This window comes from Penicillium vulpinum, assembly GCF_028829585.1.
Source record: "Penicillium vulpinum strain IBT 29486 chromosome Unknown utg000003l_segment0_segment0, whole genome shotgun sequence".
In the NCBI taxonomy this organism is placed as follows: Eukaryota; Fungi; Ascomycota; class Eurotiomycetes; order Eurotiales; family Aspergillaceae; genus Penicillium; species Penicillium vulpinum.
Genome location: NW_026643243.1, coordinates 2,118,382 through 2,142,883, shown reverse-complemented (window position 1 = coordinate 2,142,883; position 24,502 = coordinate 2,118,382). Strand labels below are relative to the sequence as shown.

The 24,502-nt window shown below is 48.7% G+C and overlaps 13 protein-coding genes across 13 annotated transcripts; 9 read left to right on the top strand and 4 right to left on the bottom strand.

Moving 5' to 3' along the window:
* Positions 1-261: 261 nt before the first annotated feature.
* Positions 262-1,633, top strand: N7479_005924 (uncharacterized protein; the record flags this gene model as incomplete). The annotated part of the gene is made up of 5 exons (XM_057253620.1): positions 262-373; positions 439-560; positions 624-1,287; positions 1,363-1,453; positions 1,519-1,633. The coding sequence occupies 5 exons, from the start codon at positions 262-264 to the stop codon at positions 1,631-1,633; spliced, it is 1,104 nt and encodes a 367-aa protein (XP_057107482.1).
* A 1,355-nt stretch (positions 1,634-2,988) lies between these two features.
* Positions 2,989-3,624, top strand: N7479_005923 (uncharacterized protein; the record flags this gene model as incomplete). Its single annotated transcript, XM_057253619.1, has 1 exon — positions 2,989-3,624. One exon carries the CDS (start codon positions 2,989-2,991, stop codon positions 3,622-3,624), a length of 636 nt encoding a protein of 211 aa, XP_057107481.1.
* Positions 3,625-4,276: 652 nt separating this feature from the next.
* N7479_005922 (lipid-binding SYLF domain-containing protein) lies at positions 4,277-5,462 on the bottom strand (the record flags this gene model as incomplete). Its single annotated transcript, XM_057253618.1, has 3 exons — positions 4,277-5,206; positions 5,266-5,363; positions 5,420-5,462. 3 exons carry the CDS (start codon positions 5,460-5,462, stop codon positions 4,277-4,279), a joined length of 1,071 nt encoding a protein of 356 aa, XP_057107480.1.
* An 875-nt stretch (positions 5,463-6,337) lies between these two features.
* On the top strand, positions 6,338-8,406 carry N7479_005921 (GMC family oxidoreductase; the record flags this gene model as incomplete). Its single annotated transcript, XM_057253617.1, has 5 exons — positions 6,338-6,702; positions 6,757-6,786; positions 6,841-7,723; positions 7,782-8,283; positions 8,342-8,406. The coding sequence occupies 5 exons, from the start codon at positions 6,338-6,340 to the stop codon at positions 8,404-8,406; spliced, it is 1,845 nt and encodes a 614-aa protein (XP_057107479.1).
* A 331-nt stretch (positions 8,407-8,737) lies between these two features.
* N7479_005920 (mitochondrial 54S ribosomal protein bL27m) lies at positions 8,738-9,547 on the bottom strand (the record flags this gene model as incomplete). The annotated part of the gene is made up of 1 exon (XM_057253616.1): positions 8,738-9,547. One exon carries the CDS (start codon positions 9,545-9,547, stop codon positions 8,738-8,740), a length of 810 nt encoding a protein of 269 aa, XP_057107478.1.
* Positions 9,548-9,742: 195 nt separating this feature from the next.
* lcl2 lies at positions 9,743-10,209 on the top strand (the record flags this gene model as incomplete). Its single annotated transcript, XM_057253615.1, has 2 exons — positions 9,743-9,920; positions 10,016-10,209. The coding sequence occupies 2 exons, from the start codon at positions 9,743-9,745 to the stop codon at positions 10,207-10,209; spliced, it is 372 nt and encodes a 123-aa protein (XP_057107477.1).
* A 787-nt stretch (positions 10,210-10,996) lies between these two features.
* N7479_005918 (scramblase family protein) lies at positions 10,997-12,473 on the top strand (the record flags this gene model as incomplete). The annotated part of the gene is made up of 3 exons (XM_057253614.1): positions 10,997-11,157; positions 11,207-11,378; positions 11,436-12,473. 3 exons carry the CDS (start codon positions 10,997-10,999, stop codon positions 12,471-12,473), a joined length of 1,371 nt encoding a protein of 456 aa, XP_057107476.1.
* A 289-nt stretch (positions 12,474-12,762) lies between these two features.
* On the top strand, positions 12,763-13,367 carry N7479_005917 (E2 ubiquitin-conjugating protein UBC7; the record flags this gene model as incomplete). Its single annotated transcript, XM_057253613.1, has 2 exons — positions 12,763-13,012; positions 13,114-13,367. The coding sequence occupies 2 exons, from the start codon at positions 12,763-12,765 to the stop codon at positions 13,365-13,367; spliced, it is 504 nt and encodes a 167-aa protein (XP_057107475.1).
* A 410-nt stretch (positions 13,368-13,777) lies between these two features.
* On the bottom strand, positions 13,778-15,296 carry N7479_005916 (uncharacterized protein; the record flags this gene model as incomplete). The annotated part of the gene is made up of 6 exons (XM_057253612.1): positions 13,778-14,248; positions 14,319-14,390; positions 14,450-14,617; positions 14,690-14,798; positions 14,863-14,929; positions 15,017-15,296. The coding sequence occupies 6 exons, from the start codon at positions 15,294-15,296 to the stop codon at positions 13,778-13,780; spliced, it is 1,167 nt and encodes a 388-aa protein (XP_057107474.1).
* A 651-nt stretch (positions 15,297-15,947) lies between these two features.
* On the top strand, positions 15,948-18,333 carry N7479_005915 (terpene cyclase/mutase family protein; the record flags this gene model as incomplete). The annotated part of the gene is made up of 4 exons (XM_057253611.1): positions 15,948-16,157; positions 16,225-16,688; positions 16,743-18,188; positions 18,243-18,333. 4 exons carry the CDS (start codon positions 15,948-15,950, stop codon positions 18,331-18,333), a joined length of 2,211 nt encoding a protein of 736 aa, XP_057107473.1.
* Positions 18,334-18,748: 415 nt separating this feature from the next.
* On the top strand, positions 18,749-20,164 carry N7479_005914 (co-chaperone SGT1; the record flags this gene model as incomplete). The annotated part of the gene is made up of 2 exons (XM_057253610.1): positions 18,749-19,582; positions 19,634-20,164. 2 exons carry the CDS (start codon positions 18,749-18,751, stop codon positions 20,162-20,164), a joined length of 1,365 nt encoding a protein of 454 aa, XP_057107472.1.
* Positions 20,165-20,552: 388 nt separating this feature from the next.
* N7479_005913 (acyl carrier protein) lies at positions 20,553-22,411 on the bottom strand (the record flags this gene model as incomplete). The annotated part of the gene is made up of 5 exons (XM_057253609.1): positions 20,553-20,974; positions 21,034-21,411; positions 21,476-21,812; positions 21,892-22,297; positions 22,353-22,411. The coding sequence occupies 5 exons, from the start codon at positions 22,409-22,411 to the stop codon at positions 20,553-20,555; spliced, it is 1,602 nt and encodes a 533-aa protein (XP_057107471.1).
* A 1,098-nt stretch (positions 22,412-23,509) lies between these two features.
* Positions 23,510-24,340, top strand: N7479_005912 (uncharacterized protein; the record flags this gene model as incomplete). The annotated part of the gene is made up of 1 exon (XM_057253608.1): positions 23,510-24,340. The coding sequence occupies one exon, from the start codon at positions 23,510-23,512 to the stop codon at positions 24,338-24,340; it is 831 nt and encodes a 276-aa protein (XP_057107470.1).
* Positions 24,341-24,502: the final 162 nt, after the last annotated feature.

Genomic DNA, 24,502 nt, shown 5'->3' with positions numbered 1-24,502 from the left:
GTTGTGAATCCGAGCGGGCCTCTTGTTTCCCATGCCAGTTGGCTCTTCCCCTGGCCGCATGATATTACCACGGCTAGTAATGCCCCGTGTAAAACAGCTAGAAAAATCAAGGCCTGGATAAATCCTACACCTGGATATCTTACCCGAACGTGGGAAACTTCCCTCATTATCTTGAGCCCCGCTCACATTGCCTTAAAGCAACCTGTTGAATATTCAGGTTTATGCTATTAAGAACCGGAATCGTCATTAACAACTAAGAAAATGTCAACTGATCATCCACATGTTAATCGTCAAAACGATGTCACGCCAGAGGAGGCCATCAAACCCCCTAGTACCTTTGGGAACTTCCCTTTGGATGAAGCGGTGTTAGAGAGTAGGGCAAAACAGCGTTCTGGAGACTCATTAGCGATCAAAAAGGCACTGACAACAGATAACTAGAACTCCCGATTCCCGGCACGAGAGTCATCTCCTCTCTGGTCTATGGCATGTCATTGTGGGGTCGCTGCTCCAAGATCCTCGCCGAACTACCCAATGGCACAACAGCGAAATACTTCCTCAAGGTCTGATAATGCTCATGTCCTTCTCGGAAAAGAAAATTTCTGACCGTGTTTGGAAGGACTCAGGTCGCGACGGGCCTTAATGCTCCCATAATGTGCGAGGGCGAGTTTGAGTCCTTGAATGCTATCAACAACACCTTACCGTCAATGGCACCCAAGCCCTTGGCCTGGGGTAAGTATAAAAATGAAGAATCATACTTTATGCTTGCTGAGTTCCGTGAGGTGGGCGAGCAACCGCCCGACCCTGTCAAGTTCACCTCGCGGCTAGCGGAGTTGCACAAGAAATCCGTCTCGCCTACTGGCCGCTTCGGATTCCACACGACTACTTGTCATGGAACTGTTACGCAGGTCACGGATGTGTGGGAAGAGTCTTGGGCGACCCTATACCGAAAACAGCTGGCTCACATGCTCGCCATAGATCTGGGAGAAAACGGTCCCTGGGCTGAATTTGAGCAGTTGTCCGATTTGACGCTCAACAAGGTCATTCCGCGGCTCTTAAACCCCTTGCAGAGTGAGGGCCGTAGTATCAAGCCGTGTCTTCTCCACGGGGACTGCTGGGATATGAATACAGCGACCGACATGGAGACTGGGGAGCCATTTGTGTTTGATGCTGGGTCATTTTATGGCCACAATGAGTACGACGTCGGGGATTGGAGAGCTCCGCGGCATCGCCTGAGTAGCAAGGTATACGTACATAGCTACAAGCGCCATTTCACCGTCTCGGAACCAGGTATGTTGACCACCTTCCCCCTCGGATAACCCGGGCTAGTGGTTGTCATAATTTGAGCTGATGTGGCCTGTAAAGTGGATGATTGGGATGGCAGAAATCTTCTCTATTCTCTTCGTTTTAATATTGGAACAGCCATTCTGATCCCTGGATGCAATCAACGGGAGGTGTATGTTTTACTATAATCAGGTCTTTTCTTGTATTAAGAAAGCTAATTATCTTATGTATGTATAGGGTGTACGAGGATATGAAGGAGCTTTGCAGTAAGTACTGTCCAGATGATTACGGCAAGCTTGCGCAAAGCGCGAATCAGCCTGCATCAGAAAATGTAGGGAGGGAAGAGGAATGAATAATGAGAATAGAACTACGGAGTAGAAGGTGGACGAACGATCTACCACACTTATCTTATGGAATATAGACGCCGAGCTTTGCCGGAAATTGACAGATCTCAGCGAGAATTTCTTCTCCAGGGGCACGTATTACTGGCGTTCAAGTACCTTCCTGAGTAATGGCGAGGAATATTCAAGCAGATTAAGTGCTACCACCAATAACCGGGTACAGCTGCATACTCGGAATTCCCTTACGGCTCCTCCACCACTTCTTTGAAATTGCCAAATCCCAAATAATCCTTCGTTTCCAGGTTTCTAACTCCCAATTCTCTGCTCCCGCATCGAATTATCGATAGTGCTGAAATCATCCTCAGAACTTTCAAATAGAACATTGAAATTCTCCACGATACATTTTGAGGATAACAGAGATGCCATGGCAAATGGTATGATGGCGGATCAACTGTGCTGAAGTCTTGTCGTATTGTTGAGATATTCCAAGGATCTTATATGGGATGTCAGCTCTAAGATACTATTATTTCTGACAAATTAGGATAAAGGACATACCATTGTGCCTAGGACCCTGCCGCCCAATGAGCACAAGAATAGGAGCTCCCTTCAGCGGGCAGTGTGCCGTAAATGTGAATCTTCTTCGCCTGACAGTACCCAACGGGACCCTTTTGAGGGAAATGCGGGCCCATGTGACATCGTACGCTCGATAAAAGGGAATGTGAATGACAGGCTTGGGGTCAAGTCAGCACGTGTCTAGAATGATAGTAATGAATAAAAGAAAGAATTGGCTTTGAGATTCCCATCTGAGCCTCGCTGGCTACCATAGCCCTCGGTTATTGTATAGGCATAAAGGAAATGCATAAGGTACTTCCTCAAAACTAACTTGAGTCTATCTTCCCTGATATAGACTATCTCTTCTAGTTCACTACCACTCCTATAAATCCTCCAGCAGAATAACCTTGCGATTCAACTGTTAGAGAGGTACGTGGTACGTTCAACATATCAGGGAAGGGCTTATCCCACGGGCGTATAGAGTAAAGATGGCGAGCTGTTTTGATGGATTCTAAGGTTAAACGATTAGTTGGGAGACATTTTATCAGTAGTTTAGGGTGGAGAGTGAAGACATTTCGAATGTGCAGATTTAACCAGGCCTGAAATGGAAGATATTCCAACTGATCTTGCACTACGCACTCTCTTCTCATCTTCACCCTACCTCGTCGTTGATTTTTTTCATCTCCTATTTCCTTGCTAGACATCACTTGACTCTCATATCATCTTCACATTTGACATTCCTCTCCTCACTTGTCTCCCACCAAGCCAGTGGGCGTATTTTTACACACGTGCTTCACCCTTGACCTCTCCAGTCATGTCTCTCAACGTATCCACCAGGCTCCCACTCATCGGAGTGCTTGATTTGATTCCGAAGCTAGAACTGAAAGGCGGCTTCCTTGAGTGGTCTCGATGCCTCAAGCAGGCCCTTGACACACAGGACACGAATTACTGGTCGATTCTCATTGATGGACCGATAATCTGCCCAACTGACAAAGAAGCCGCCAGTCACTCCATTTTGCTTGATCTTCTTACAATTATCCGTCCCAGAATCGACCTAAAGCTGCACTCACTCCTCGCGTCTGTTGACACCCCTCGGATTGCCTTCAAAATTTTGAAGGACTACTTCACCGACACCGAGCTTCATCGCGATCATCCCAGGTACATTCAGTGGATTGACTGTGTGTACACACCGCCGATGCATCCGTTGTATCTTATCATCGATTGGTATTTCGTCTTGAAACAACTGGTCGAGCTTCCTGGAATCGCCCCATTCTCATTCAACATCGAACTCCACCAGTTCTTTGTTGCTGTCAGTGCTAGTGGCAGCCCGGCAGTGGAATGGACTAAAAGTTTTGAAATTGACCCCACTTGGCCGGGGAATGAGATGCTTAAAAAGGTTCTCCTTGACTTCCTTCGCTTGGAAATGAGGCGCTTGCATACTGCTGTCTAATATAGACGCATCACCGCCAATACTGAGCTCAGCGAGGAGAAGAATCCCTCGACTGAATACCAATTCAATGTCAAGCGTACGAAGCATCCTAGCTGTTTTTTCTCCTCCTCAGACCGTGAATTTTGACTTTCCTGCAGAACAGAATGGCCACGCAAACAATGAAGGAATAACCAGGCAGACAGACCCCAGAGAAGAGATTGTGGAGTGGCATGGCTGAGCAATGGAGGAAGGAAGAATATTGGGACTATGTGCCGATCAACGGGATAAGACACTTTCATGAGTTCCGCAACCTGTGTGCGCTCAAGCTTACTGGCATGATGTACTCACACTAGCCCATCGCCTGGCAGACTATGTGGATAAGTTCCCAACTATTCACATTGGAGCCAGAAACGGCAGTTGGTCTGGAGATCAAGAGGCCTCTTGGTGGGTGGATGGAAGCTTAACAAGAAGGAATGGTCTATGCCCGATAATAGTTAGTCATCTCATTTTCGATGTCTATCTATTGTCAATGGAAGCCAATGCAACAGTATTCTAAAAAGGATCTGAGTGCTCAGCGAGTCATATTTGGAGAAGCCTATATTCTATCAGATAGTCGCTCAATAGGGGGGATAGGCCCCAGGGTACCTGACTCACGAGAGGTATCGTGCGTGTCTCAAGCTGCTGGTTCTTTGCCTTTAGGTACCGATTGTGTGCTCGTATCCACAGCCGAAGCTTGTTCAGCAGTAGATATGGGCTCTTGCACGTTTGAGGTATGTGCATCGCGGGTAGTGGTGCTGAATAATTCAGTATCTCTAGTTGCTTCCTCGGTGCCTTGCATAATAGTTGGCTTAGTTTCGGAAGTAGGCGCTATCTCTTGGGCATCTCGCTCATGGGATACAGTGTGGGAATCTCTGGCGAGTGACCCCGTAGTTCCAGGCGTATGCTCTGCGCTTGGCCCGGCAACTGCTAACTGATCAGCGGCAGGCGCCGAAATTCCCTGTGATTGCCCATCAGGGATGTGTGCAGAAGCACTGCGGTGTTGGTCGTGCAAGTTCTCAGGGCCTTCCGAGGTTGGTTCCGCAGTTCCTTCCATACGGAAAAAGTCCCCATTCAAAACATCGATCAGGACTTCTGCTTCAGGCGGTGGTGGAACCGAGCCGCTCAGCAGCTCGCTTGCTCGAATTTTCCGCCCATATAGCTTTTTGTTTGCATCCGCACGCTCTGCAAGAACACCACCTTCAACAGTAAGACCGCCGTACAATCCACGGGTCTTGGAGTAGGCGAATACTCCAGTCGCACCCTTGGTTCCCACAACTCCCCCAGCCTCGGCACTCCGACCAATGGGTCCGACAGCCATGGATATATTTCCACCAAGAGTCAAGTTTCCCGACTGCATGAATGTTTTCACTGCTGCATCGGTAGTGAGGACGAACACGAAATCCGTCAATTCTGCGCCAAATTGACCACCAGCGCCCAAGCCACCCATTGCCATGGCTGACGGGGCGGACCAGCTGCCATCCGGGAGGCGGGCAACAATCAGGCCCGAGCCAAAGCGGATAGAGCCCAGGAATCCAACTCTCAGGGCTGTGAATACGGCGATTCCCTGACATAGAGTAAGTTACAACCGCTTGGTCGCTTCATGGTAGAATTCTTTTCTCTGACCTTGGCTCCCACAAAAATCTTACGTGGGATTTCTCCATCGATCTTGAGTTTCGGGTTGATGAATGATTCGAGAATCGCAGCGACCTTTTTGCACTCGCCTGTGCAACATGGTCAGCTCGGAGTCAACCATGTTGAATATCACGGGGGATAATACTAGCTAGCGAGGCAGGCAGCGGGTTGTGCAACCGGTTTCCCATGAGAGATATATTTTCTCCCGCCTTGTAATACTCTTTATGTCAAGACGTCTACGTCTAGCAGAGTTAAGTCTGGCCTCCAATATTCAGCGCACACTTGACAAGCGCGAAGGGGGAAAATGATATCAGTCGACTCCCAGGATTCTACGCCAATTTAAGTGATACAAAGTCGTATAATCAGGGGTTGGGGCCATTAGACTTAGGTTGCGCACGGACGTTTCGTATACTTTGCGATTGGAACAGAAATGGGCATTAAGGTTCGTCAGATTGTTAAGTGATCCTATACACCTGTCATTTTCGTGTTCAAAACTCCCCTGTATCATAATTTCGGTTATTTTGCGCTTGATTTTGAAGAACGAGGCTGCTACTTAGGGCCTCATATGAAGGAAGGTGCGAGATGTATTACTTGGCCGATCAGCGATTCCTAAAGTATAGTCTTTGTTTCAGAATGATCCATCTGCTTGAAATTGAGGAAATAAAGTTTGTTTGGAGCATCCCGAGGTCCATGGGTAGGGCTGGCGGGCCGCTGTATGCTTATTTCCAAGGTTTTCAGCTGAATTCCAGGGTTACACACCCCGGGGTTGAGCCGTAAACTGGGCCAGGTAATTCAATATACTGATGCCTGAACACACTGCATATCTCAACACTGGAAAATATTCGGCGAAGAGCCTACTTTAGTACAACAGTTGTAATGTTTGACTGCGAGTTATCTAATTGTAAATACACTTTTGCATGGTATGCCAGGTGGTCACATACTAACATTCTCGGGTTTCCTTGTTTTCATTCAGTAATACATGCTATATTTCCGACACATATCGACTCTGTTTCGCCGTAACACATCTTACCTCAAATCCCCAGCGGTTGCACCAGTATTCCAGATGCTTTTCCAGGCCATATTAGTACTCCTCGCACTCCGGGCTAGTAGTGTGGTATCTGTCCCTTTGAAGCGACAAGCAACCCCCCTCACCGACCAAACGTTCGATTATGTGGTCGTTGGTGGCGGTACCGCTGGAAGCGTGATCGCAACGCGACTAGCAGAGCATGGCTTTGACGTTGCCTTGGTCGAAGCCGGGGGGTACTACGAGCTTCAGTCCGTGGCAGAGTTTCCTGCAGCTGATGGGTTGACGGCGGGATCAGAGCCTACTTCTAGCTCACCGATAGATTGGGGATTTGTGACAAGAGATCAACCGGGTGCCAATAATCGGGCGATTCATTTCGCGCGAGGAAAATGTCTTGGGGGATCGTATGTATCTCTTTCCAAATCTGGCATATCAGATCAAAACTGATTTCTCTGCAGCTCAGCGTTGAATTTTATGGTCTATCAACGGTAAAGGTATATGGAAACAGAATGCTTGCGGCTTTACTGACCGGGATTGTGCAGTCCGACACGCGAGTCTATGGAACTATGGGCAACTGTAGTCAACGACAGCAGTTACAGATTCGATGAAGTGCTTCCATTCTACAAAAAGAGCGTCGATTTCACGCCTCCAAACATGGAATATAGAGCTCCAAATGCCTCCGCGGACTATGATGCCAATGCCTACGACTCAGATGGTGGCCCATTGCAGGTGTCGTATACTAACTACGCCCAGCCTTTTTCCTCATGGATGAGCCTCGGCATGGAATCTATCGGCATTCCTGAAGTACAGGAATTTAACCTGGGTAATATAATGGGAGCCCAGTATTGCACATCCACAATTGACCCAGCCTCTGAGCTGCGAAGTAGCTCTGAGAATTCTTTCCTATCCAAGATCAGACCCGATTCATTAACGACATATACGAATACCCTTGCCAAGAAAGTGATATTTGATGGAAATAACAAAGCAACAGGAGTGCAAGTGAAAGACTGGCTGGGCAATAACACCATCACGCTTTCGGCATCGGAAGAGGTTATCATCTCCGCTGGTGCCTTTCAATCCCCCCAGCTCCTTATGCTGTCTGGCATTGGACCCCCCGACCAACTCAAGAAGCATGGAATCGATATTATAGCCAATCGATCGGGGGTCGGTCAGAACATGTGGGATCACCCATTCTTTGCTCCTTCGTACCGAGTGCGCGTAACGACACTCACTGAATTTGCTACTAACGCAACATTCGCGGCTGACCAAATCAACGAAGGATTAGTCCACAAAAGTGGGTTCTTGACAAGTCCAGTCGCGGATTTTCTGGCTTGGGAGAAGATTCCTCGGTTTTTGCGCTCAGCGTTCTCTCGGAGCACGCGGAGTAAATTGGCCTTCTTTCCATCCGACTGGCCAGAAGCAGAAGTAAGAAGAAAATATTCTCTCAGACAAGGGGAAAAGCTGCTAACATGCAGATTTATAGTACATGTCTGGCGCGGGGTATATTGGCAACATGTCAAATCTCCTCCCAAGTCAGCCAAAAGATGGATACCAGTATGCTTCAATGCTCGGTGTTTTGATAACACCCATATCCCGAGGAAATGTCACTTTGCAGTCTGGAGATGCTTCAGATCTGCCAGTGATAAATCCCAATTGGCTTGATGATAAGGCTGATCAAGAAGTTGCTGTTGCCATATTCAAGCGAATACGCCAGGCCTTCCAGAGTAAAGCTATGGAGCCCATAGTCATCGGCGAGGAGTACAAACCCGGGCCGCAGGTCCAGTCTGATGACCAGATCCTCGAGTTTATCAAGGATAATCTGATGACCATATGGCATCCGGGTTGTACTTGCAAGATGGGAACTTCTGATGATGATATGGCTGTTGTCGACTCCCAGGCCCGGGTTTTTGGAGTTGATGGACTGCGCGTAGTTGATGCTAGTGCATTTCCTTTCCTTCCTCCTGGTCATCCCCAGTCGACGGTTTGTAGGTTTCCCTCGGTTGTTGCTCTGGTTTACCAAGTGCTTACCTTACTGCGTTACAGATATGCTTGCCGAGAAGATCGCGGCGGATATTATCGAGGATTCCGAAGTGCCTTCATTGGATTGAAAGGCGAGCACGGAGAAAGATCCAATGCCTGAAGATATTTCGTTCTAAATTGACATCTAGATAATTAATAGTCTTATTGTTCTGTTTTGCTAGGATGTGCTAAGACTAACCATGGCATTGGTAGTTAGGGATGGCGTGAAATATGGACTTGAACATGGAAATTGCATGCCAGTGTATCTCTAAAAGAAAAGAAAAATGGAATAATACACGTTGGAAGGTTGATGGGTAAATGCTCTTTCTATAATACAGTGAACACCAGATACAAATCCTCATATCGCTACAGAAACCCAGAAGTTATTGGAACAAGACATCATGCGCATGGTAACTGCCCTCATTTCTTGGCCGTCTTCTTCTTGCCTTTCAAACTCTTCAGTTGAGCAGCCCGCTCGGCTCTCTGCTGACGCTTCCTCCATGCCAACCAACGGTTACCACGGTCATGGGGCATAGCAGTGATACCAGCCTTCTCAGCAGCCCGACCAATCTCCCAATTAGCCTCACGGTACATGTAACCGGGGCGCAGCTGCAGGCCAGACTCAGCCTCGACAGCCTCGATATCCGTCACACGGACACCGCTCTCATCAACAGAAGCAACGAGATCAGACTGAGCCTCGACACGTTCCGCCATCGGCACAGGAGCCATATTCAGCTTGCGTCGGCTGGGCGCATTGCGCGGGTGTGGGAGCTGCTCATCCTTGTCGAAAACAACTCCGATATACCGGCGCTTCGGGTGCTTCAGCGGGTCGAGGTAGTAGCGGACGTAGCCGGACTGTGTTGCGTAGATTGTGTGGTCCCGTCCCATTCCACAGTTCTCACCGGGGAACCATAGCGAGCCTCGCTGCCGGAAAATGATGCATCCCGTTACCACGTACTCGCCGCCCGAGCGCTTCGCTCCGAGACGCTTACCGGCCGGATCACGCGAATGTTGATTGGCCGTTCCTTGCGAGGCGTGTGAGGCGTGACGCACTTGTGTGAATGGGAGGAGTGCGCGGGAGAGAGAGGGTGTTGGGGTGGTTTTCGGGAATGTGGATGTTGCGGAGAGAGTGCGCAGGAGGGATTGCGATTGCGTGGGTGCTGACCGGATTGCCGGGGTGAAGGCTCGCTCCAGTGCCCGTAGGGGCGTTAGCACTCGCGGCTTAAACATGGTGCGTTGTAATTGGATTGTTTGGAGGTGTAGATCATGAAGCTCCAAGGGGAAGTTTTTCGTTCGGAGATCGGGCTTGGCGTCACGTGCGTATCCGTAAACTGGCTTTATCTATACACACCACTTGAACTTGTTCTACTTTCTATACAAATACCCGATCATTCTGAAATTACTGTCGGTGTAATTATTTAAACCATGCTGCAGAGCTGGCGTCAAGCCCTCTGGGCTCTTCTCCTTCTCGTGTCTGTCGCCCAGGCCCAATTCAACTTCTTTGACCAGATGTTCGGAGGCGGCGAGCAGCAACAACGTCAACAGCAGCGGTCGCAGAACGCTCCCAGTGACAGTGATCGGTACCAGCAAATGTGGAATGGGGGTAAGTTTCAAAAGATTTCATTACTGACAATATCCTGTCGCAAGTTCGCATTGCTCTCGAGACCACATAACTGACTACGTGATCTCTCCTTGCAGCACAATGCGACAACTATCTATGCCCTGGAACTCTTGCTTGTGTACACTTCCCACACCACTGCCCATGCCCTCACCCGGATGTTGAGCAGAAGGTCGAACTTGGAGAAGGAAGTGCCATCTGTGTGTCGAAGGGAGGGTTCAAGGCAGGCGAAGCTGCACGGAAAATCGAGTTGGCTCGCAAGGGTCTTTTGTGAAGACTTTGTGTCTATGATCTTTGTTTTATCATATACGCACTGCATGCGGCTGTTGATGGATTGCGCGATCAAGTTATGGAGCTTGGTACCGCTGGTCGGATTAATCCGATAGGTCTATTTATTACACATGAAAATCTTGTTTGGACATGCCAGATATGCTCAAAAATTAGAATGTTTATCTTGTATATGGAAACATACCCACTATATGTCCATATCAAATCTAGGAATTTCACATTGGAGATGCTAACGCGGTCTACTATATGTATATCGGTACAAAATGACTCGAAGTGCGATTTCTGAGCTTGGAAAAGCCACCATCAGTAATATTCATGATTAATCTAGCATTGAATAGAAGATTACATTCAAAATAAGCTGAATATCAGAATTAAGGACGATATAGTTCAAGTAAGAGTAAACGATCTACAAAGCTATTGTCATTGCTATCTCCGATTATCTCCGCAGTGACCTTCCGTCATCACTCCGGTGCCCACCTAGACAGAGTATTCAGATTACTTACCAACTTCGCGTCCCATCAACCCTCTGACTCAATCCTTGTGTCTAGATTAATTTGTCCCTCTCGAGTACCATGTGGGGTTTAAGGCTCCAACCCCTGCAAAAACAGTGCACAATAGCTCAAACTCGAGCACTCTCGAGCTTCAGAAGTCATGGATCTGGATCTCTGCGTGGTCCTCGCAATAGCATAAGAAGACCAAACCTCATCCATAATTCAAGGAAAGCTGAACCATTGCAGCAATCTGAGTCTGCTGCACATGAGTCCCAAGATGGCATGAACCCCAATTACGATCCTTCGCAAAACACTCTACTTTCTCCCGTTTACCTTCCTGAAGACCCCAGAGGTGTGCTTAAAGAAAACCACCCAGCAATTTCAATACTGGCGAACTCGGGAATAGTCGTCCAACGAGAACTAGAGATGATGAATATTTTGATGTGAGTGTCGGTGTCCATTTGAGAGAAGCATGTGTATTGACTGCTTCAGTGGGTTTGAACAAGCGAATAAATATGCCATTATGGATGCGCTGGGAAACCACATTGGATATATGGCAGAAAAGGATACAGGATTGGTGAATACAATGGCACGACAATGGCTTCACACCCATCGAAGTTTCGTGACGCATGTATTCGACCGACGAGAAAATGAAGTTCTTCGAGTATGTCCAGGGAATGACTATCTTGTGGTCTCGTTTTTTCTTGGCTAACCATTGTAGTTCAACCGGCCGTTCTCATGGATCAACTCCCGGATTCACGTATATGATCCTCTTGATAAAACGCCAAATGCTAACTCGGAATCTACGTCTGTTCAAAATACAACACCCGGTTCTCTCATTGAACCTGGCACCAGATCCAGTGCAAGAATATCACCACTTGGTCTCGGTCAAATGCGAGTTATCGGCGAAGCCCAACAGCAGTGGGCACCTTTGCGGCGAAAGTACAATCTCTTCACTTATCACCAGTCCCCAAATCTAGAAACAGACATGGGAACCCATGATATCTCGCTATCAAACTCTGGTTTATCACGAGCACAGCAGACGGAGCTGATGCAGAGATCCAACCAAGACCAGGGTCAATTCAACCAATTTGCCTATGTTGATGAACCCTTTCTATCATGGGATTTCTCCCTGAAATCAGCAGAGAATCAGTTAATTGGATCCGTTAATCGTAACTTCTCAGGCTTTGCTCGTGAAATCTTCACAGACACCGGTGTCTATGCAATGCGAATGGATTCCGCAGCTCTCGGCACCGAGACATCACCCAGCAACAAAAGTTTAGGAATGACCCTCGACCAACGCGCTGTTATGCTAGCTACAGCTGTAAGCATTGATTTCGATTATTTCAGCCGGCAACACGGCCATGGTGTATTTGGCTTTGCGTCGCCAGGCTTCATGGGTGGCCACGCTCCCGCTGGGGGTGCAACTGCAGGAGGCGCTGCCGCCGGTGAAGCCGGGGCCGTCGGTGGAGTCGCTGCAGGAACTCTTGAACGGGCTGGAACCGTCGGTGGTATGCCGAGTGGCATGGTTGGAGGCGCTACCACCGCAGGTGCAATGGCTGGGTATGAAGCAATGCACAGGGGCAACACGACCGATCCAAATGCCTCAGCATCGGAGCCGCTGGACCCGGCTGACCCGGGCTCACAAGAATTCCAAGATAAACCTCAAGACTCTTGGGGTGAAGATGGTTCTTGGGGTGGAGATGGTTTTTGGGGTGACGGAGGAGATGACGGAGGTGACGGGGGTGACTTCTTTTGATTGGTGATTGGTGATGAGGCTCAGTTTCTGTACTATAACATTCACGATATAGATGTAATATTTGCTCTTAAACCAAAAAATCTCACCGCTTACATCCGCATTTTTCCAGTCACACTTTTCTATCTCTTCTATCCTAAATCCAGGTTCCTGACGGTCTTGCCACTCTTTGTCCACCGCCCCGGAATTATTCCATCCCCACCCTTAATCCTACCCAGTCCCCGCAGACAACCTTGCCACCTAATTATTTCCTGAATTCGCATTTTGCATTTGAATCAATTAGACAGCAAAAATGGCGTCCTCCGTCGCCCAGAAGCGCCTTTTCCACGAATACAAGAACCTCTCCACCAACCCACCCGAGGGTATCACCGCTGGACCCGTATCCGAGGACGACATGTTCTACTGGGAAGCCCTGATCCAGGGCCCCGAGGAAACACCCTTCGAGGGCGGCGTTTTTGCAGCGGAGCTGAAGTTTCCAAGAGACTATCCACTCAGCCCGCCGACGATGAAGTTTATCGGAGGTGGCGTGTGGCACCCGAACGGTACGTGACCGAAGCAACTCAGGAGCGACTTGCGCCTGGCTACTGGCTCGCATTGCATAATGCACAATGGTAAACATCTTACTGATGAATTTGATTTACAGTCTACCCCAACGGAACCGTCTGCATCTCCATCCTTCATCCCCCTGGTGACGACCCCAACCACTACGAACATGCCTCGGAGCGCTGGTCGCCCATCCAGAGCGTCGAGAAAATCCTCATCTCTGTTATGAGTATGCTCGCTGAGCCGAATGACGAGAGTCCGGCCAATGTCGAGGCTGCTAAAATGTGGCGCGAGCGGAGAGCCGAGTACGAGCAGAAGGTTAGGGATGAGGTGAAGAAGGGTCTGGGTCTGTGAGCTGGCTTGGCTCGTGAATGAATGCCGAGGTTCTCTCGCTACTGCATTAGTGGATGCTTGTCAATATGGTCTGCTTGTGCTGCGCGAGAGTCAAGATTTGATGACTGGCGTTCAAGGGTTTCTTTATTTTTGCATGGTTTGGAGATGCGATCGCTTTTCGGTCTGTACAGTGCATTCTTATCCTCGCATTATTATACCGGATGAAGCATATGCAGTTCTTTCGATACAAATTTTTCTTCTCTTCTAGAGACTTGCTAAATTTTACATCTACTTTAGTATTCTTATGTCTTGTTCTCCTACTAATGTATTGGAGATCTATGACAACTACCATGGTATATCGTTCCTGCCTTTATTTTATGTAGATATACCATACATATATATCTTCCTGGATATACAGATCGTATATCATCTTACTCTTGTCGAAACATTCTGCGAGTAATCCATCCCTCCAAACCTCCTTGGCACCCATACAATATCTCAATCTCCGCCTTCAGATTCAAAAGCAGCATCCGCTGTAATTCAGCACGCCACTCCGGCTCCGGTCCATCGCTTGCCCAGACAGGACTGTTCCGCAGCATAGCCATAATCTTCTTGCGGTCTCGCGTAGTCAGCGAGAGAAGAGCCGTGTCACCAAGTACCTCCGGAACTGCCATGATATCCGTCACTCGAAGACCCAGCCACTGCAGCCTCGGTATACTGAGACGAGCATTTTGGTGCAAGTGGGCCGTAGAGCCGTACTTGTACGTTGACATGATGGCCATGCCATGGGGATCCCCATCGGTGAGGGCATAGAAACGGGGCGGACGTCTGCTCTGGTTGGATATGGAGTCTGACATTGCGCGGAGGAACGCTCGCGTCATGAAATCGGGGTATCCTTTGCCCTGTGCGAGTAGCATTGAGTTCAGTTGCTTGTTTTGGAACAGAGTATGCTAAAGCAGAGACGCAGCTTACTGTGACCATAATTCCTTGTCCAGCTAGTGCCCTGGTGTGGTAACTTATTCGCGCGAGCCGGTGGAAGACTGCCTGTGGACAGAGCGCTCAGCGTACTGATGCTGCATGTGTGGTCTCTCCATGCTTCATACCTCTTTCTCGATGACCAGCACCCATCGGACCCGTGAAATGTCAATGTCGTCTCCGTCCTCTATACGAGGAATCAAATTGTCCTCGGTGTCGGACTGCGCATCGATCAAAATATGGGAGCCCCGAGTCAACCGAAAGTCTCCCGTCACTAGTCCTTTTGCTGCCGCTTCCTAGTACGTAGGGCACAATATCAGCAGCCTAGCCTCGCGATGCTATGATACCAGGGATTCGGCAGGACAAACCACATTCAATGCCGTTCTGTTCACTCCGATGGTGTACGCCAAGTCATCGACAATGCGGTCCACAACGCTCTGCACGCGGAAGAATTCCGGGTCGATATAGTATATATCTCTGATAGTAGTACGGCTGTGTTCAGGATACCTTCCAGATTGGATCTTGGATATTGCAAGCTCACCTCTTAGAGATTAACTGGCCAGTTCGAATAGCCTGGTCTAATATAGCTAGGATTCGAAGTATGACGGCTATCAGAACATAGCGAGTCAGTCAGTTCGTCATCCCGGAAGGGTGCCCAGCTAGTGTTCGGACTATGGCAGGAGAAAAGATCTTACTAAATTTCCAGGCCTCGTGTGCCGTCTTTCCTGGCCAAGAGTATTTCCTGTATGTCTCCGCTCTCGGAGTTGCTTCCAAAGCTCCGCTGATGGGATTGATGATACAAGCCATTGGGCTGGTTCTGCGCTTGAGAGTGATGGAGATGTTGGCGTCTGCCGGGGGCTGTGAGAGTCCGTGGATGAGGGCTGCGAGAGTGTTGTCGATGAATTCTTGGACTGAGGGATCTCGACCATCGTCTATCTCCAAAGGATGGATAGCTGATGGCTCAGCCATTGCCATTGGGGTGGATTTGAGCAAGGCGAGGTGGTGCTCGGGGTTGAAGGACAAGCAAGTAGATGCAACACCATATCTACCCGTAGACGACCACAATGAACACAGATTACATGTCGCTTTCTGATAGCACTTGGGAATAAATCTAGCACTCAAATAACAGCCCTCAAATAGTAATATTATAAATAGTACTTTGGATCAATGCTAGTATGTTTCGATGATCTATGGAGGTCAAAGATTACTTAGTATAGAAACTTCCCTTCACATCCCTCTCTTCGTTATATCTCGAATTGCTTGCTATGAGAATCTATTTATGAATTGAGGTTTCTCTTCTGGTTTAATTGAATACATATTTTTTCTTTGAGGGTTGAAGTTCTGGTGTATAGAGGAAATGCTAGACCACACCACTACGTCCACCACTCCACCGCCCTGGACCCCTGTGTCTTGATCAAAACCCCCTTGACATCCTCTTCCTCCTCTCTCGTTTTTGTTCTTTCAAAATCAATTTGTCTGCCTTCAAATCACATGGAAACATTCTTCATTCTACACCGCACTCGTGATACTGATGACTAAGCTTCCCCGGTGGTTCCACCTGTGAACATCTATCTGGGCTGTTTATCGTCTTTACTGGTTGACGAAAAAGATCCAATTCCTCATAACATGTCTTCTACTCCTCATATTGGGCCATGGAGAACCCCAGCTGAGGGTCATCTTACTCCAGATGCCAATGGAGATCTTAAAACTGATTACTCGCGCTGGCGATTGGTTGACGAAGAAGGCCGTCAAACATGGCGGTATCTCGAATCCGATGAGGAAAATCAAGAGTGGCCGCAGTCAATAGCTGATAAATATCACTTGGGATTGCCAACGGTATCCAATCCTGACTCAATTGGCAAAAAATCTAAAAATTTCATCCAATTCTAACGATGTATTATAGGGTCTTCCAGAGCTACCAGAGGCCAAGACGCCGCTGGAAGCCGCTGAGAATGGGCTTTCATTCTTCTCACATCTGCAACTAGAGCCTGGAAATTGGGCCTGCGAGTACGGTGGCCCCATGTTCTTGCTGCCGGGTATCTTGATCACTTACTATGTGACCAATACCCCTATTCCCCCTGAGTATGCAACAGAGATCAAGCGCTATCTGTTTGCCCGTCAACACCCAGAGGACGGTGGATGGGGTCTGCACATTGAAGGCCACAGCTCCGTCTTCGGTACTTGCATGAACTATGTGGCACTGCGCTTGATCGGTGTCAGTGAAGAGGATCCGCGTATGATCAAAGCCCGGGGCCTTCTGCATAAGTTTGGAGGTGCCACCAACAATCCTCACTGGGGTAAATTTTGGCTCAGCATTCTGGGCGTGATGGAATGGGAGGGTGTTAATCCAGTTCCTCCTGAGATTTGGTTGGTCCACGCATTGCAACAGGTACACCTTTCTTTTATTAACTGAGTATATAGGCTTCTTCCCGACTGGGTTCCCTTTGCTCCTTGGCGGTGGTGGATTCATATGCGACAGGTGTTCCTCCCAATGTCTTGGCTGTGGTCTAAGCAATGGTCTCACCCTCTAGATGACCTGACAAAACAGCTGCGTGAAGAGCTATACACCCAGCCCTACAGCTCTGTCAATTTTGCTGCGCATCGCAATTCGATCCACGAGGCAGATAATTATTACCCCAAGACGTGGCTGTTGAATGCAGCCAATGAACTGCTAGTTCGCTTCTGGAACCCTTACCTCCGACTCCCAAGTCTTGTAAAACGAGCTGAGGATTGGACCTGGGAATTGATTCGAATGGAAGACGAAAACACCAAATATGCGGGGCTGGGACCCGTCAACAATCCAATGAATATGGTGGCTTGCTTTATCCACGACGGCCCTGACAGTCACTCTGTCCGCCAACATAGGGAGCGATTGAATGACTATATGTGGGTAAAGGGCGAGGGTATGCTCGCAAATGGCACCAACGGTGTGCAGGTTTGGGACACGGCATTCATCACCCAGGCCATCGTTGTCGCTGGTTTCGCCGACGAGCCCAAATGGCGGCCGATGTTGACAAAAGCTCTCGAGTTCCTCGAGGACCATCAATTACGAGAGAATGTACCAGATCAAGAAAAATGCTACCGCCAACACCGTAAGGGCGCTTGGCCATTCAGCACCAAGGACCAAGGCTACACAGTCAGCGATTGTACTGCCGAGGGTCTCCGGTCAACACTTCAGCTGCAGGAGATGCACGGCTTCCCTAAGCTAATCTCCGAACAACGTTTGAAGGACGCTGTCGACTGTCTTTTACTCATGCAAAACCCAACCGGCGGCTTCTCTGAGTACGAAATTACTCGCGCCTCACCCAAGGTCGAGTGGCTCAATGCCGCAGAGGTCTTCGGTGGAATCATGATCAGCTACGACCACCCCGAATGCACCACGGCATCTGTTACGGCTCTGTCACTCTTCAGCCAATTCTACCCCAAATATCGCGCCGACGAAATCCGCATCGCGAAGCAGAAGGCTGTCGGCCACATCAAGCACGTACAGCGCGCCGACGGTAGCTGGTACGGCTCTTGGGGCATCTGCTTCACCTACGCAGCGTTGTTTGCACTTGAAAGTCTGGCCAGCGTTGGTGAGACATATGAAACGAGCGCCGACTCTCGCCGTGGCTGTGACTTCCTGATCGAGAAGCAGCAGGCCGATGGTGGCTGGGGCGAGTCATATCTTAGTAGTGCAACCCATCAGTATGTTCAGCACGAAAAGTCTCAGGTGTGCCAGACTGCCTGGTCTCTCCTTGGGCTTATGGAAGCGGGCTACCCGCACAAGGAACCGTTGGAGAGAGGCATTAAGCTGTTGATGTCTCGCCAGCAGCGCAATGGCGAGTGGTTGCAGGAGGCGATCGAGGGTGTATTCAACCAGTCTTGGTAAGTGTGAATTGTTTTGATCTTGTTTTGATTTTTTTTACTGACTCTTTCTAGCATGATCTCGTATCCCAACTACAAGTTCTACTGGCCTATCCGTGCCTTGGGCTTGTATAGTAAGAAGTTCGGAAATGCACAGCTTGTGTAAAGTATCTCAAGGAAATATCATTCCACACTTATATGTACTTAATCAATAATAAAATGGTCCATTCGGCGGGGAGTTGAATTGATACTGGCATCGATGCCTGACGTAATTCGTTTGTATCTAATCTTTATATAGACTTAATTGATAACACAATAGCCTAGGTATTCAGTAGGGATTTGAATTAATGCAGAGATCGATGCCTAATGTAGTGTCTTTGTATATAATCTGATCTCTTTCTCTATTGCTGCTTCCCATTTCCCCTCTTCTCCCCCACAGAAATAACAAACGCACGTGACCCAACATGAATGATCCACAGGAGCTTGGGCCAATGCGGCTCATTGATCTCTTTACGCAAGGTTGCGCGCACTGTCATTCACTTCAATCACATTTTTTCGAACCTGATCCCGAAACCGCCGCCATGAATGCTGCAGCTGATGGTGACCGGGCTTCTGCCGAATCCAACTACCCTCTCGCCATTGAACACTACACCCACGCTTTGACCGAGCTACCCCGCGCTCCGAAATACTACATTTCACGATCAACTGCCTATTCGCGTCTCAAGCCCGCAGATGGCGGGCCCAACTACCATGCCGCACTCAAAGATGCCGAAATCGCGCTCAAACTCGCCAACGAGCGTGGAAACCGCGAGATGATCCTCTCCGCTCAGATGCGCCGTGCCGTGTCGCTGTACCAGCTCGAGCGGTTCGGAGACGCAGAATTTGTGTTTGAGCTCATCGCGAGTAAAACTAAGAGCGATAGAGTGCCAGAGAACAAATCGGAACAGGTGCAGGCTGCTATGGGAGGACCCGGATCCGGATGGGGAGGCCCCAGAAACAATTACAGCGCCCAAATGCCGATCTGGACCGCCAAACTTCAACGCAAGCTGGCAGAGTTGCCTAAGGATGACCCGAAGCGTGCTGTCTCCATTGCTGAACTCCCATCTAATACCTCCGTTCCGACTACAGGTGAGCTGAAGGCTCAGTGGAAGGCCCTCAAGGCTGGAAAAAAAGTGGAAGTCGCTGGAGCCTCGCAGCAGCCTGAGCCTCAGCCCCCAGTAGGATCAACCCTATCTCCAGCGGAAGCCTTCTTGGCTGCTCAACTTCAGAACCCAAATACCAGTGCTATGGCTACCTTTGTTGCCCCAGACAAGATTCGCCATGAGTGGTATCAGTCGCAGGACTCCGTAGTTGTGACTCTTTATGTCAAGGCAGTCCCAGAGAACAAGGTCACAGTCGAATTGAAGGAAGGTTTGGTAAGTATTCTTCTATTCCGCTTTCTCGGGCCAGAACTAACTCTGCAAAAGGTCTCGTTGCAATTCCCTCTCCCATCTAGCGCCGAATACGACTTCACCCTAGACCCGCTCTATGCTGCTATCGATCCCGCTGAGTCCAAGGTCTCGGTTAAGAGCACCAAGATTGAGCTCACTCTACGAAAGAAGACACCCGGCCAGAAATGGAGTGCCCTCGAAGGCTCAGCCACCAATACCACTCAGATCACCGACCGTCCAGCCGCGCAACAGGCCCCAGCCATCCCGGGCCCTTCGTACCCCACCTCCTCACGCCACGGCACCAAGGATTGGGACAAGCTTGCATCATCGCTCACCCAGAAGAAACCAAATGAGAAGGGTGAGGATGATGGAAACGTCTCTGATGGCGAGGTATCCGATGGCGAAGGTGGTGATGCTGTCGACGGGTTCTTCAAGAAGCTGTATGCCAACGCTGACCCAGAGACCCGTCGAGCTATGATCAAAAGCTATACGGAGAGTCAGGGCACATCCCTGAGCACGAACTGGTCTGAGGTTTCGAAGGGGAAGGTGGAGGCTCACCCTGAATGATTTTTCACTTGCTGTTTTTGATCTTCTCATTGCTAAGCCGCATGTAGCGAGGAGTTTCTCAGGTATCACAACTTTAGTTGTGAAATAAATCTCAATTTACTGACCTTTCAAGAATTTCTTATCAGTTTTAGTTCTGAAAAAACAAGTAATTCAGTTCGTTTGCAGACTAACTTTGTGTCTTGAGTTGATATCTGGATGATTCTCTCCACTGTGCGATTGAATTGAAGCATAAATACATGCTTTTATCCTCGAGAAAGGCATCTGGAAAGTTGGGCTGGAATTAAGCAAAGAGTCAAGCCCAACTCAGTAGTAAACTAACAGATATAGATTCTACAGACTGGGTAATATCCTTTACCAATTGAAAATATGTCCATTCCATTAGATCTACTCAAGCAAGAGCATTAACTAGACTAGATCGAGCACCAAATTTCTCCGCGAGTGCACGCGGAGTCTGGTTTCTCAGCATATCCGACGACTGCAAGGTCGCCTCAAACCGCTTCAAGATCCAATTCGGCAACTCAACAGCAACCAGAGAATCCAAGCCCAGAGCCAGTATTTCATCAACGGTCCCCACATCCACCGAAAGAAACTGGGAGATTTTCCTTGTTATCGCACGCAAGATGAACTCGGCTACAGCATCCTCGTTACCGGCGGCGATGACTTGCTCAAACGATTGCTCTTCCTCATAGTCACCATCATCGAGTTTACCCCCATTGATGCCGCCCCGAGCCTCACGGAACAATGCGGAGTGAATAGGGCCATTGGGTGCGGTTGCACTCGCCAGGGACTCGGCGTCGAAGCTGTGACGGCCTGGGAGATGCAGGCCCCGTTGGGTTCAACTGCAGCGCCGAGGATGTAATCGAGGAAACGGGTCGGATGATCCGATCGGATGAGCTCAAGACCGACACGTCGAAGCTCATCCTGAATCTGAGTATCATCATTGTTGGCGGGCAAAGTGTCTTCAGGCCAGTCGAGGTTCACGGTCATGAAATGTGTTCCTGGGGATGGATGTGGCTGTTCCTGATGCGCCAGAGAATCCTGCCATTCATCGACACCAGTGCAGTTCGCATCAATGCTATTTACAAGTAGATAATTGGCCGATAATAGCGAAAGGAAGAAAGCTAAGCTTATTGCCGTGCAAGCTCCATGGATAAGTACGGTAACCCGTCTTGGGAGGATACGGCCCACTTCACGGATAGCGTAAGAAGCTGCCATGGTCTCCAGAAGCATTGCAGCTGCCTTGGGGGCTGATACATTTATAGGTAGCTGGCCGGCAAGTGTGGCCGATATGCGTAGTCGAGTAGCACCCACTACCGAGCAGAGCAATTACATGATCACCTAGCGCTAGGGAAGTGACATTGGAACCAACGATAGCGACGAAAGCTGCATACGAGCCCATTTTTGCGGAAGAATCATGCTCCATGATGGCAAGATTGTTGGCCTGGATTTCAACCAAATCTGCAGGCAGAGGTGTCGCGAAGGTTTCATGGTCCTCAACAAATAGCTCGGCACCGTCCGGAGAAAGCACCAGGGGTCTTTCACTGTTCACAATCTGTGCAGCTCCAGTATGGGCACCAGTATTGTCGGAATTGGCGATGGCACAGTTGAGAGACACGAGGCGTAAAACCAAGATAGGTGGGCCAAGGAACTGGTTTGGTTGGAATTGTGATCCTATCCAAGGGGAGGCCCGGTTGCGGCTTTGAAAATCCGGCCAATGGAGGAACTACCTCGCAGTCCAAAATGACAGCTGCCTTGAGCGAGCTTGACAGACCAGCTGCACTCCCACCGTGGCTCATCGAGCCCTTGGTGGAGCCGATGGAAAGAGGAACTGGGCGGCCCTGGGAGCTACCAAAAGCTTCTGCGATGGCATTTAGCGCATCATGATCGCCTGCTTTGGTGCCGATGCCATGCGCCTCAATATACGCAACTTCCTTCGGCAGCAACCCAGCACGGTTGTATGTCATCCGGGCCAGCTTGATTTGATCCTGACCGATGGCACTGTTGCGGATGATGGTACGAACTGGGTTTCCATCTCGGACTGCGTCATCCAGTCGTTTTAGAACCAGGGCAACTGCGGCCTCGCCGCGACCATAGACATCACCGTGCTCATCGAAGGGATAACTCTGCCTGGTGCTGGTAAGAAGGTGCAGGTTCCAATGTCAGCGAGGTCCCATGTAGGCGCAAGAACTGCGAGATGCAATTGGAAGCTTTAACGCCACTTGTATGAGCGGCTGGAAGTTCTACCATGTCTTTGGTCAAGTGACGATCATATTCAATTGGATAAATTTCGTTGAATTTTGCCGCTGAACTAAAGCTGATGGGTCGGGGGCTATAAGTCTATACAAAGTCTTTATCGGCCTAGTTAGCCGCTAGGCCTAAGGTAGAAGCCCACTGCGGGTTAATGGGCCCCAAACAGTACAAATATACCGAGAATTCAGGAGTTGAACCCCCTTGTAGGGGTTTTAAAATTACCCTTCGTTTGACCCCGTTTCTAAGGGTTATCCTAAAGGTAATATTTTATTAGTTTAAACGATTTAGGATCAATCACTAGTTGTCTCTCTATATCACGTTTAAAAATATAAAAAAGCGCGGTATTTGGATGATTTATAAATTACAGAAGTTCACTTAGAAAGTAGTAGTACTCCTAATACAAACCCAAGATATATATCTTACCAAAACATTAAGATTAATGGTATCTCGACTTCTACCAGTTAGATTTTATTCAAAATTAAACTATCACTTATGTAGCTACTATAATTTTAAATTCCAAGTTTGAATTTTATATATCTAGTGGAAGGTCGTAATACAGCGATTACAGAGGCCGCCTAGGATGGACTTTAATGGGGGCCCCATGGGCCCCCACTGATGGGCTGTGGGTTGGGTCGGGTTTCGTAGGGCCGTAGGGCCCATTTATGGGCTTTGCGGAAGTCTAGGGCCCTGAGCCCATCCGCTAAAAGCGTGATTCGTAGAATTTAGGTGTTTCAAGTAGCCGCTATGCTAAAACCACTACTAGTTATAGGTAGAAATTACGTATATGTATATGTCGCTCTAACCGCTGATATGTTTTATGTGGCGGAATCGATTGGATAAATTGCGTTGAATTTTTGCCGCTAAGCTAGGGCTGACGGTTCGGGGGTCCTAAGTCTATTGAAGGCCTTCATTGGCCTGCTTAACCGCTAATCCTAAGCCAATCGGCATTCCCACAAAGTCCTGTGAATCCCAGGAATGTTGATACCTTCGACAACAGAGCCAAAAATACAAAGGGAAGGAGGCACATTGACAGTAAAAGAAGTCTCGAAGCATAGATATCCACCTTCAATCATAGTCAGCGGTCAAATGGCGGAAATGTCTAACTATCCAACTCCAAACCCGCCAATACAGCCGGTTATTTTGTCCATGGAAGTGGACGATGACGATTCTTTTGAAAGTGAATACCGACTGCGAATCGAAAACCAAGTCAAATATCTCATCATATCACCCAAAACCTTCGATAGGGATACGCTTTCATTCCCTATTCAGTCCCTACCGAATCTTCCTTACAACGAGGAATGGACAGTGGCCCATATATCGCGAGACGAAACTAGCGGCGAGATGAAAACTTCTCTCTCGAACCGAACACTAGCTGGCGTCAGATGTCAATGGCACCAAGCTCAAGTTAATTGCCTAGAGTTAGAGAAGACTAAACAGCTCACGGCAATGGCCTTCGAAGCAGTGTTACATTCGCTTCTTCCAATCACCCTCCTATCACCAGCAAGTGTAATCGCCAAAATAGCCCGTTTCGAATGGGAGATCCCCCGTATCGAACAGGAAACAAGAGCATATCAGTTGCTTGAGGGTTCCGGACTGACACCGCGCTTCCTCGGCCATATCCACGAGAATGGACGCATTATGGGGCTTCTCTTAGAGAAAATAGAGGGACGCCCTGCTTCCTTCCAGGACCTGAGCATCTGCGAAACAGCTGTGAAGAAACTCCACGAATTAGGACTTGTACATGGGGATGTGAATCGATACAAATTCCTCGTCACGGACGACGGGATAAAATTGCTCGACTTTGAATCCTTTCTAGAGAATGCTAGTCCTGAGTCAATGCACAAGGAATTGGAAAATTTACGTACCGAATTGGCTGAGGACTCAGGACGCGGTGGAGGCTTCATTTTCCATGACGATGGAAGATGAAGTCCAAATCATGAAGACCAACGTCTGAAGAAAAAGGGATGCTGGTAGCAACCAAACAGTTTACAAGCTGTCTTTCCATGTCAGATATCTTGAAACAGAGTTAATAAAGCAACTAGATAAAGTCAGTCATTTCAAACAGGAAGAAAAAGGCCATCAGCTTGA